The sequence below is a fragment of the Panthera pardus genome, unplaced genomic scaffold (genome assembly GCF_024362965.1).
Source record: "Panthera pardus isolate Hobbes unplaced genomic scaffold, ASM2436296v1 HiC_scaffold_24, whole genome shotgun sequence".
NCBI classification, from domain to species: domain Eukaryota; kingdom Metazoa; phylum Chordata; class Mammalia; order Carnivora; family Felidae; genus Panthera; species Panthera pardus.
Window position 1 is genome coordinate 65,032,754 of NW_026526810.1, and position 13,344 is coordinate 65,046,097.

Consider the following 13,344-nt stretch of genomic DNA (forward strand, 5'->3'; position numbering starts at 1 on the left):
GTACCAATATTTTAAATACTGAAATACTTAATAGTATGGTCCTGTTCACCTAATTGCATGACTGTGTCAGATGATATTTCACTGGGGTTTTGATTTACGTTTTCCTGCTGACTAGTGACATTGAGTATTTTTTCACATACTTGTTGTCCATTTGAAAGTCTTCTTTAAAGAAATGTCTATTCTAGTCCTTAGTCCATTCTGTTTTGGCTTATTAGTTTTTCTAAAAAATGTTTATTGTAGGAGTTTCCTATATTGTTTAGATATTAACTCCTTTTCATATATGTGGTTTGCAAATATTTTCTCCCATTCCTTAGGATGACTTTTGATGTTGTTGATTGTTGCCCTTGCTGTGCTGAGTTTTTCAGTTTGATGTAGTCCCCCTTGTTATTATTATTTTTTTAATGTGTATTTATTTTTGAGAGAGAGAGACAGAGTATAAGTGGGAGAGGGGCAGAGTGAGAGGGAGAAAAAGAATCAGAAGCAGCTTCCAGGCTGTGAGCTGTCAGCACAGAGCCCGACACCAGGCTCGAACTCACAAGCCATAAGGTCATGACCTGAGCAGAAGTCAGATGCCCAACCAATTGAGCCACCCAGGTGCCCACCCCCCCACCCCCGGCTGTTGATTTTTGGTTTTGTTCCCTGTGATTTTGGTGTCATATCATTGCCAAAATCACTTTTCTTCTATATTTTCTCTTCAGAAAAATAACTCTTAGTTTGTGACTTTTTCTGTTGTTTTGCTTTTTTCTGCTGTAATCTTTGTTATTTCCTTCTGCAGACTGTGGGCTTCCTTTATTCTGTTTTAGTTCCTTGAGCTGTAAATTAGTTTATTTATTGGGAATCTTTTATAGTTAATTATACCCCCATACTGAATTCCTTGGGTATGAGGGAACACTTTTATTTAGGAATGCACTACAGCTTGTATATGAAAGATCAACTGTTAAAATGTTTAAGATATTTTATATGTGTAGGTATGACTCCAAGATTGCTTTTTCTGGTACATTTCACTTAATAGGATACTGAAATTGACCCTTCTAGTAAATAAATATGAGGTGCATAAAAAAGACAGTTGAAGCCTCCCTTGATTCAAATTTGCCCTTGATTTCTTGTGCAGAGAACGATTATACACAATTTTGATGATGATGTCTCAACTTCTCTTAAAGTGGTTTAAGAGGAATTTGAAATGTGCATTTTTCAATAGTCCATAAAGCATTCCCAACTGTGAAAGAATGGAGATTGGAGGGACCACTGATGAAAATGTAAAAGCTATTATTCACACTTGACTTTTCATCCTGTGCTCTATCAAGATATGGAATTTCCTTAATTTTACTTTCCTCCTTTTCTATAAATCTCAATTTCTTTTTGGTATTTCATCTCTCCTGATTTTCTTCTTGTTCTGTTCTCATTTCTATTTTAATATTAATGTTTTTTTTCAAATTTTTAATGTTTATTTTTTTTTGAGAGAGAGAGAGAGGGAGAGGGAGAGAGTGCGAGTGGGGTTGAGGAGCACAGAGAGAGGGAGACACAGAATCTGAAGCAGGCTCCAGGCTCTGAGCTGTCACCACAGAACCGACGCGGGGCTCGAACTCACGGACTGCGAGACCATGACCCGAACCGAAGTTGGAGGCTTAACCGACTGAGCCACCCAGGCACCCCTTAATGTTTTTAAGGTCTGTCTTTTCTTTCTTAGGTCGTACCTTTGTAGGAGTTAAGTTAGTTTGCTCGCTAGGTGTTCTCTTAGACATCTTGGGCTGCCTCTTTGGCAGAATGACATCCCTTGGGATATCTCTATTGGGTGCAGTGGGTTTAGTGAGTGAGGAGGGGGCTTTAGTCTTTGCACAACGGAGCAGCAGGAAAATGCCCTCCTATCCGCTCGCCTTTCTCTGTTGTTTCCTTTTAGGTTTGTCTCTTAAGCAACAGGGAGAAAGAGTTTTAATTTTGACTCAGTCCAATAATTTCTTTTTATCTATGGTCTGATTACTGATATATTTGGACTCATTTCTAATATTTTGGTTGTGCTCCATATGCTTTTGTTTCTTCCTTTTCTTTGCTAGACTATCTTCTGTTGCACTTGTAGAATTTTTTTTTCCTGTTCTAATGACAAGTATACTTAACTTGTGTGAGTGTGTGTGTACATTTTTTATGTCTAATTTTATTCTATAACATGTTTTCCTTGTATCTACTGATGCTTCTCCTTGGGTGTGCTTTTTTTCTTGCTGATTTCCTATATTTAGAAAAACCCAGTGCGTGGCTAGAGCAAACTGTACAGTATCTACATATCAGGACAGTAATTTCAGAAAGAGCTTATCGAATGAGCTGATAAACGACAGGTGCAATGCACCTTAAGAAAAACTAATAGCAAAAGAAAACCATGCAACACAATAACACAACTTTCTTCTGCCGGAAGTAATTTTCACCTACTAGCTTCATGGCTTTTTCCTTCATTCTTCCTAGTCTCTGTTCCTCCTAGAAAAACTTGTGCTCATGTGAGGAATGCTTAAAAAGGTTCATTTAGCATAGTATTTCATAGATTAAAAAAATTCATTTTAACTAGTAATCAATAGCAAAATGGATGCATAAATGGAAGTATATGCACAATATGGAATCTAATGGAACAGAAGGATGTATATGTGTTTGTGTAATAAGATCTACAAGATTTAGTAGTGAGTTTATAAAGCAAGCTACAGAAAGGTACACCTAAAATGTGTCTTTGTATTATAATAAAATATAAATAAATTAACTACATATGTCCTGGTGATTGAAATCTGGTAAAACACCTAGAAACATCAACTCCAAAGTGTACAAGATGAAGAAAGATTTAGGGTAACAAGGATGAAGTTTCAGAATAGGTAGTGGTAGTCAAAAAAAATTTTACTCTAAATATAATGTTTTATTATTCTTAATAATTCATATATTCACCAATTCCTCCTATTGTTAGAAGTAATAAAAAGTCTTAAAAGCCATCAGAAATGTTTATTCATAGTCTCTCTATTCTTGTCAGCAAAAGGGGGAAAGGAGAGAATGATCCCTTTCTTTAGAAGATTTTGTCCAACCACCCAAAGTTGAAGCATTTCTTCCTCCTCTGTGATCACATACTTTTTAGTGATCACATACTTTCTTTCTCCCTGTGATCACAGGGTTTTACTCTTTGACTCTATTACGGATAGTTATGTATATTTTTGTCTTCCCTGTGGACTGTAAACTAGTATGTTATCTACTTTTATTTATTCTTTTAAAATTAAGTAATTAATTCCTATCTTTTAAATTCCAGGTAGTTAACATAAAGTGTTTTGTTAACTTCTGGTGTACAGTATAGTGATTCAAGACTTACCTACAGTTTCTAGGTGCTCACAAGGACAAGAGCACTCTTAATCCCCTTGACCTTGTTAACCCCTCCCTCAGCTCTCTCCTTTTAGGTAACCACAAGTTTGTTCTCTTTAATTAGGACTCTATTTATTGACTTATTTCTCCTTCTGTCTTAATTTTTCCCTTTGCTTATTTCATTTGTTTCTTAAATTCCATGTGAATGAAAGCATATGGTATTTGTCTTTCTCTGACTGACCTGTACCCCTTAGCTAGCCCTCTCTAGCTCCATCTATGTTGCGGCAAATGGTAAGATTTCATTGTTTTTTTTTTTTATGGCAGAATGATATTCCATTACACTTTTATATCTTTTTTTTTTTACTTAAATTCAAGTTAGTTAACATATAGTAGAATACTGGTTTCAGAAGTAGAATTTAGTGATTCATCACTTACATATAACACCCAGTGCTCATCCCAACAAATGTCCTCCCTAATGCCCATCACCCACTTAGCCCATTCCCTCCACCCAAACCTCTCCAGCAACCCTCAGCTTGTTCTCTGTATTTAAGAGTCTTTTATGGTTTGCTCCCTCTCTGTTTTTATGTTATTTTTCCTTCCCTTCCCCTGTGTTCAACTGTTTTCTTTCTTAAATTCCACAAACAAGTGAAATCATAGGGTATTTGTCTTTCTCTGACTGACTTATTTCGCTTAGCATAATACACTCTAGTTCCATCCATGTTGTTACAAATGGCAAGATTTCATTCTTTTTGATCATTGAGTAATATTCCATTGTGTATATACATATATACCACATCTTCTTTTTCCATTCATCAGTCAATGGACATTGGGGCTCTTTCCAGAATTTGGCTACTTTTGATAGTGCTGCCATAAACATTGGGGTGCATGTGCCCCTTTGAGTCAGCATTTTTGCTTCCTTTGGATAAGTACCTAGTAGAGCAACTGCTCAGTCATAGGGTATTTCTATTTAAAAATTTTTGAGGAACCTCCATACTGTTTTCCAGAGTGGCTGGACCAGTTTGCATTCCTACCAATAGTGCAAAAGTGTTCCCCTTTCTCTGCATCCTCACCAATATCTGTTGTTTCCTGCATTGTATGTGCTTTTATATATTCTTAAGATACAGTAAATTACCCCATTGAAACTAAAATCCATAAATATTTATGGATTTATTTTGAACTAATGTAAATAAATCAAATAATTAGCAGGAATTGAAATTTACCAAATTATTTGCTGATAGTAATTTCCATGAAATTTCATAAAAGTAGTCTTTTATGCAGTTCTCTTCTTTTCTGACCATCTGTATTTCCTTCATCAGGAAGCATGGGATGAACGGGGCTGGGGATCTGTGTCTGTGGAGTTGCTTTGTTATAAAGTGATCTTGGATGACGGTTTCAGTCCACCAGGGGGCACTCTAGGTTTTATAAGAAACAGACTTTCTGATGGTACAAGGGTTGAACAGTTAAAGGGAGAACAGAAATCCTGTGAGCCAAATTATAGATAGCAAAGGTGGGGTGGGGGGAGGAGGGGAACAGTGTTTGTATAACGTTCATTTCAGGTTTTTAGTTCTGCCATTGCATATACACTTCAGATCTGGAGTCCATATCTCCATAAATGCATTATGAAGATAATTCTTGGAGCACAGGTACCAGGATAGGAATATTTTTGGGCATCGAAGTCATGGAAACTCAACAGAAAACATCCCATTACTTGTCTTCAATTTTTTAATTGTTATGAGTAAAATTCCCCACACCCACTGACAAAGAAAACTATTTCAATATGCCTAAATATCCTACTTTTTTATATATCTCACCTGACAGTGAAATGAACAAGAATGAAGAGAAGAAGAAAAGAGATAAAAATAAGGAACAAAAACAGAAGGAAAGGGAGATGACAGTATTTACTTTGACCAGCGACATGTGGCCTGGCCAGAATCAGCTGTGTGGGTGAAACAGGTGTCCACAAGTTGCACAGGAGACGTAGATAGGTGGAAATTACATCAGAGTGGACATTATGCAGACATCCATATTTTTTACTAACTGAATTCTGGTTGGAATAATTTTCTATTTCGTCTGTCTTGGTTTCTAGAACTCTCCTGATCTCAAGAAATTGTATTTACTCCTACAATACACAATGCATGCTATCAGATAGTTTTTCTTTATCAGTATTTTTATACAACTGAATTTTCACATTGTCTGTCCAACTATACAGTTTGGGGAATGGAGTCATTCTTCAAGGTTGTGTAACTCACTGAGACACTGACTCTACCAGAAATATCATTCACCCTTTCTCAGTTACTAACCTTCAAATTTCTTACATCAAATGTTTTAAGGAAAAAATTCCTTATAACTGCACATATTGGAAATATCGTCCCTACCTCCCTGCACCGTTGGCAAGCACAGTTTTGGACAGATTACTCTGCAGTCTTCCTGGGCCGCTGTGGGTGGAGTCTCAGTCCCGGGACTGACAGGGTTCAGGTGTGATGGGTGCTCAGTGATTCTGAAGGGACGTGGTGACTGTTGACAACACAACTTCTCTGGACCCAAGACTCTACACTCTTCAGAGTAGGGGTGAAGGCACGTCAGCGACCAGACAAGGAGTCATGAAGAGACAGCGGGGAGCCCTGCTGGCGCTTCTGTGGATGCAGGTTTGCTGTGAGTGGGGGCGTCCCAGATGGGGGCGGGGGAGGTTCACAGCCCGCAGTGGAGGGGGAGCTGCACAGAGCTCCTGCAGGGTCTACACCCTCAGCGGGTGTTCCCGGGAATACTCTATGGGTTTGAAAACTGCCTCAGTGGCTCTGCAGTGACTTCTTTTGTGTTTGGTTTTTGTCTTTCCAAGCAGGGGTGAGAGGGATGGACGTGGAGCAGACACCTGCAGCCCTGAGCCTCCAGGAGGGAGCCAGCTCTACCCTGAGGTGCAATTTTTCCAGCTCGGTGAACAACGTGCAGTGGTTCCGACAGAACCCCGGGGGCGGCGGCCTCACCCGGCTGTTTTACATAGTTTCAGGGATGAAGCAGGATGGGAGGTTGAACTGCACGGTGAACACTAAGGACCGGCAGAGCAGCCTGCACATCAGGGCCTCCCAGCAGGAAGACTCAGCCACCTATCTGTGTGCGGTGCAGGCACAGTGCTCCCTGCTGCTCTGCAGCCTGTCCCCAAACTGCAGCTGGGCTCCCAGCCCAGGCTCCTCCACCAGGAAGCCTTCCTTGTGCAGCCGCATTTGCACAGCGTGCTTGGGACCATCTGGGGCTTTGCAGGCTCAAAGCTGGTGGCGGTAAACGTTGCCAATAAATTGTTTCAAAATGAAAGTGTGTATGTGTACATTGCATAAAGCATATTGGAGGGATGTTAGTTCTTAAAATGTTTAGAATCTCTGATTTTGGAACTTGCTGCCACATGAGAAAGCAAAGATCCGTAGGCTTTGAAATAGAAATTTAAGATAAAGATAAGAGCTTCAATGGAAAAGAATAACATTTTCATGTGAAGTTTTAACTGATTCAATATCTGATTATTAACACAGAAGATAATCTGAAATTAAAATTTCTCATAACTTAAGACATGGTAAGATATATAGACCAGCATTCTGAAAGCTAATGTGTTAGACATAAAAATGTAACACAAGACTATTGGGATTGAGAGGACCCAGACAGGGTTAGAACATTTTGTTGAATTATTGCTGCTTATTGGATTTTTGAAAGGAGTTAGTAATGTTTTATTTTGAAATTCAGGTTTTAAAGCTGACTTTACATTTGCTGTTCAGACTCCTGTCATACAAACAACTCCTTGGTAAATTATCACATTCCTATCATAGATTAGTTTTCAACTCTTGTCTTTCCAATACTGCAGATGTTATTTTTGACTTGTTATAAAACAGTGCATGTTAAATATAGAAAATATGTAATAACCAAAGTTTGAAATTGATAATTGTGTACCAAGCTAATTTATTATTGTTTGTTTTGCTCTCTTCTTAAATTCTAATATAACTTGGATTCTGATTTTTTTCACTCAATGTTATATCCTGAATTGAGTCTTGTCCTCTAACACCTGCTTTTAAATAGCTCAGTGAGAGATTTTCAGAAGTCACTATATTTTTAATTTTCTTCTATCTTTTGCAAAATTTGGCAGTCCTCTTTCTATGTGTTCTGATTATTTTCTTAAAAAAAATTTTTAATGTTTATTTATTTTTGAGAGAGAGACAGAACATAAATGGGGGAGGAGCAAAGAGAGAGGGAGACACAGAATCCAAAGCAGGCTCCAGGCTCTGAGCTGTCAGCACAGAGCCCAATGTAGGGCTCGAGCCCACTAACTGTGAGATCATGACCTGAGCCGAAGTCAGACGCTTAACCAACTGAGCCACCCAGGAATCCCTGATTATTTTCTTTTTGAGATAATGTGACCTGTGATTTTCTTGAGAGTCTAGTGATGGTATGTATTTTATGTGTATTTGAGAGAAATTAAAAGTAGAGGTGATTTATTCAAGAATATGACTGAGAATTAGACTCTTTTCAAAATTGTGTTAGTACGTTTTCACATCTACACTCATATAATTTAGAAGGGAAAGTTGTATCTTTCAATCATTATTATATAGCACAAACTTGTTTACATAGTTGATCATCAGTAGATGTTTATTAAAGAAAGGAAAGGTGAATTCTGCTATGTATTTAGAATTTTTTTTAAGCTTGCGAGTAAATTAAATGTATAAGTTGATGTGTGAAGAATAAACACTTAACAGCCTATATTTGGTTATTGAAGAACATAGTATTTTCTTCTGTTGATCTATGTATTTTTCAATAAAGCTCAATTGTTTTAAGGAAAAAAAAACTTCTTCCTAGACATTTAATTTTTATTGTTCCTTATGATTGGAATCCTTTTTCCTGGGATATGTGGGAAAAGTTTTCATATACATTTATATAAATGCACCTTACTTAAGTCTTCCTAGTGGATTGCAGAAGACATTTAGATTAGCGTTTATTATAGAGATAGCCGGCTACAAATTTCCCTGTCTCATCTCCATGTTTTGACTGAATTAGACAATCCTTGTGCAGGTTTTTTTTAAAAGGTAATTCTTTTAGTGTTGAAGATTGAATCATTGTAAAGAAAGAATTTGCATAAATAATTATTTTCCTTATTCTTCCACCCCTGGTCAAAGGCAGGCTATTTTCTCTACTCTTCCCCCCACCCCTTGTGTTATATCAAAAATAAATAAACATTAAAAAAAATTTAAAAAAGGTAATTCTTTTAGTGTTGAAGATAGAATCAATATAAGGAAAGAATTTGCATAAATAATTATTTTCCTAATTCTCCCACCCCGGCTCAATGGCAGGCTAATTTTCAAGACATCTCATATTCTTCCTAAAGATGGATACAATTGGTGATTTGGTATGATGAGAATGATCCCTCTTGGCTGAGTTATGGTGGTCAGTTATAAGCTAACTGGTTTGTTGTTGTAGGGAAAGTCATTAGGTTAAATTAGGTTTAAAATATTTGAATAAGAAAGGTTGGTATTGTAGCCCAACGCCTCAATCAGCTTTTATTATTTGATTATTTGGTTATACTGTTGGCTCCTGTGCAGTAGAAGGAAGGCAACTCTTGATTGTTCCATTTCCTCCAAGCCTGATAAGGAGTCAGAGGGAAGCACAGCTTATATTTTACTGTTTTCTTCCTTCTTAAACCGAATTAGAAGAGAGAGAAGGTGCAGTTACTATTAGCTCAACTGCTTTCTCAAACTTAAGTGAGAATGTATCCAACGGAAGAAAAAACACTAGCCAGAGTATGCAGAGTCAGTTCACAGCTTAGATCCAGACACATTCAGGCTTTAAAGCTTCATCATGGTTGGTAGATTTGTTGCCACTGTCTCTGGACAGCTTATCACAGGCTTTATCACAGAAATTCTTTCTTCTGTTGTTCTGAAGGCCAGAAGTTGAATTAATTTCATGGGGCTGATATCATGATGCCAACAAGGCTGTACCCCCTCTAGAGGCTCTAGGGAGAAACTATTCTTTGCGTCTTCTTGCTTTGGCTGCTGCCTGCATTTTTTGGCTTGTGACCACATCGCTCTAACCTCTGCTTCCATGGTTTCATTGATTTCTCCTGTCTGCAAACCTCCCTCCACTTCCTCTTAAAAGTATGCATATGACTCCACTGGGCCCAGGATTCTCTCTCCATCTGAGAATCCTTAACTTAATCATACCTTCAAGGTTTTTATTTCTATTTTGTTTTTCTTTCTCTCCATTTTCACCTGATATTTATTTATTTACCATTATTTTGCCCCTTACAGTCGGCATGGTTGCTGCTGTCTTTTCTAAACTGAGGAAATAATATACGTATTAAGAGGCCAGTTGAAAAGTAGAAACCACATCAATTATTTTATTTTCTCAGTGTTTTAGATTTTTATTAAGGAAAATCTATAGAAAGTGGACCACTTTTATTTAGAGTCATATCTATGAATATTGAAATTTAACATGTGATATAGATTCATCTGAGCATTATACAATCATGATACAGAACGACTTCATTGCTCCAGCCAAATCCCTTGTTCTGTAACTTTCTAATCACACTGACTCCCATCCATAACTTTTTGCACACCTTGTTTGTTCTTTGATATTTTTATCTTAAAGGAATGTCATATGAATAGAACCAGACAATACATAGTCTTTTGGTAATGGCGTCTTAGTGAGAAGAAGCTCGTGCCATGGTCACCTGCATGATTTCTGCCTCTTCCTTACTCTCGGTGTTTCCTATCCCTGATTCTTTTTTTTTTTTTTTTTTTTGAGAAAAAAGAATCTTTTTATTTGTTCTTTTTTTTTTTTTTTTGAGAGAGAGAGGTTGCAAGTGAGTGAGGGGCAGAGAGAGAGAGAGAGGGAGAGAGAGAGAGAGAGAGAGAGAGAGAGAGAGACTCCCATGAGGGCCAGAAAGAGAGAGAAAGGAGAGGGAGGAGAGAAAGAAAGAGAGAAGCAGGGATCACCCAAAGCAGGGCTCGAGCTCATCATAAGCTGGGCATGAGTTCACCCAATGTGGGACTCAAACTCATGAACAGTGAGATCATGACCTGAGCTGAAGTCAGATGCTTAACTGACTGAGCCACCCAGGCACCCTATCTCTGATTTTTTTTTAACTTTTAGTTATTTTTATAAAAATAACTCATAATTTCAAGTGTTTAGACTCTTTTAGAGATTTAATTCATAGTCCTAGAAGAAAAACACTACAACCATTAATAATGGAATGGTTCAAGGGTGTGTTAGACCAACTCATATTTTCAAGTTGAGACATGTTATTTATACAAGTCTAATTATATCTATTCTAGTCTAAATTTTTCCACCATTTTAAGACATATTTTATTGATTAAAATTCGCTGTCCTCATACTAGTTGGGGTATGTTTATCATTTGGCTTTTCTAGGAGTTGACATAATATAACACGTCCAACAAGTTTTTACATTTGTTTCAATAACCGTGGCTTTGCAGAGCTGAGCTATAGCATCAGGATGGGTATTGTCTCAGGTAAAGGCTATACTCAAACAAGTTATTTTATTAGTAAGAGAACAAAGGTAATTCAGAAATTATAACATTTATCATTAAAGTGGGAATATATTTCTAAAAGGACAAAGACACAAAAGAATGAAAAGAAAAGTATGAGAATCAGTGGTGCCAACCATCAAAGAGAATTCTCTTCTAAATGGGCTCGGACGGAGTTGTCTGTTTCGTGCAATAATATGTTTGTTTCAAGTTTCTTGGGTCAGCACTCACTTCTGTGAATGGTCTGCTTCTGCTGATTCTCTCAAGAACCTCAGTTTAAGATTTCTGATATGAGCAACATTTTCCATTCTTGTCAATGAAGGATCCATAATGTCATAAGAGTTGGTAAGTGTGTAACTAAGGATCCATTTCTAGTAGTTTATCTACTGAACTGGTAATAAATAATACCTAATAAGGTCATTTCACATGACTCCATGGACATCTTCCTCTGGGGTTTTGTTCAGATATGATTAAATGAAAGGCCAGAGAAAAATCTGGGCCTGGGATGAAAGGAAAAGTGTGAAGGGTTTATTGATCGAGTTCTGTTTGTGAAGGTTGGACTATGTGTGGGTTGGGACATCTGAGCTACATGGGCTGCAGTGAGCAGTTTATGGTAAGACAGCACAGGACTTCGTGAGGGAAGGATGCAGGGCCTGAGGGCTAAGGCTAACATGTACCAGGCCACACTAGTTCCAGGGTGTCTGCTATAGTAACCCATTTCAGTTTTTTTTTTTTTAAGTTTATGTATTTATTTTGAGAGAGAGAGAGAGAGAGACAGAGGGTAAGCAAGCAGGCAGAGAGAGGGAGAGACAGAATCCCAAGCAGGCTCAGAGCTGTTAGCACAGAGCCCAAGGTGGGGGGCGGTGGAGGGGGCTTGAACTCACAAACTGTGAGATCATGGCTTGAGCCAAGATCAAGAGTCAGATGATTAATGACTGAGCCACCCAGGCACCCCCCCATTTCACTTTTAATATTCCATTTGTTGTTCCACTATAAGAGAAGGTTGGGGGTGGGGGTGATAGTAGAGGTGAATTTTCTGTGTGAGGGGAAACCTTACCTAATTGTCCCAGAGAAACTTGCTCTGCTTATAGAGAAATTAACAGAAACGGCACAGGTAGTAAACACAAAGTCCACTTGATATTTAGCTCTTTTTTTGTGATTGCTGTGATTTTCTGATGGGAGGGTTCTCGATCCATGTCATAAATGAAATGCTGTAACTAGTACACACTCATGGCTCCTGGAGGGAATGCAATTGTGTAAGTTCCTTATGGAGATACTCAAACGCTTCCTTGGGACAGAATTCCAGACCATATTCCAGCTTTCCAGATTTTATGGGATTTTGTTGGTTCCAAGACACGAACAGGCACGAACAGCCCCATGTTGATCGTCCTAGAGAGTTTCCGTAGCAGTGTTTGTTTCATGTTGCAACCAATATGTCCCTTCTGTGATGCGTGGTCTCTGCAGAGTTTTACAAGTGTTCAGTGCAGATCATTTGGCTCCAGCAGGCAGTTTCCTAGGTTTGATATATCTTGTTCTCATGGATGCAACAAATCATCATTTTCAGTGATTCTTTACAAAATTGAGGCCACGGTTGCAACATCTAAAGTGGAATTACTGAACTTTTCCGTGGATTTGTCTTTATGTTCTGGCAGAAGCGTTTGCATAAGAACCTTGGTCAGAAAGGTGTGTTCAGTACGATGACCTCATTTCCCCTAGCTTCTGCAGTGTCTTTTGTATTATGAGACATTGTTCATGACAAAAAGTTTTTGAATAGCATGAAGACATCCAGTAATTCATGTATTTGCTGTCCCTTTCTAATAAGATGCATGAGAGGCTTAAGGAAAGTTAGAACATTAAGGAACTTCATCATCTTTATAGTATTTGGAAGCTGGGAACTGCATTAAAAATATATTGACTAACACTGACTAGGTAAGTTTTTGTAAATTGACATGCCCTAGAAATATCCACTTGAATTAATGTTTTTGCTAAGTGATCGGATTTTATAAAGGAGTCTGGAGTGGTAATTGAATGGCCAGTCTGGTATTGTTCCTTTCAGTGTTTAAGATACGATTATTAAAAATCTATTAATTCAGAAACTGGTCCAAGAGTGTCCAGAAGATTAATCCTGGACAAGGATACTTCTTGAACAACAGAAGCACAATCATGAGATTCCTTTCGTTGAGAAATGTGTTAGAGTTGAGTAGTAGGAGGAGAAATTAATAATATTTCACATTTACTCAGCCAGCTGGTAGAAAAATGTTAGGTGTTTCCAGAGAGTTATAGTCTATCACTTAGCAGGACAGTTGTACTGTATGTGGTTCCATCATATTTCATGGAGACTGCAGTACAAACTCTGAAGATGTAGCTGAAGCTATAAGGACTTTGAGACAAGGATGTTAAGCCTTGGCTACTGTATCAGGAGATCGACCCTAATAGACAATAGATATTTGCTATTTGCCATGATGTTGAGGAATATCCTGAGGGCACAACCTTCCTTTTCATAATTTTAGGGAGA

The 13,344-nt window shown here is 37.9% G+C and overlaps 1 gene segment (V, D, J or C); it reads left to right on the plus strand.

The window, feature by feature from the left end:
- Nucleotides 1-5,840: 5,840 nt before the first annotated feature.
- On the plus strand, nucleotides 5,841-8,050 carry LOC109255659 (T cell receptor alpha variable 22-like). The segment is given in 2 exon segments: nucleotides 5,841-5,970; nucleotides 6,158-8,050. Coding segments are annotated over 2 exon segments (489 nt in total).
- The last annotated feature ends 5,294 nt before the right edge of the window (nucleotides 8,051-13,344 follow it).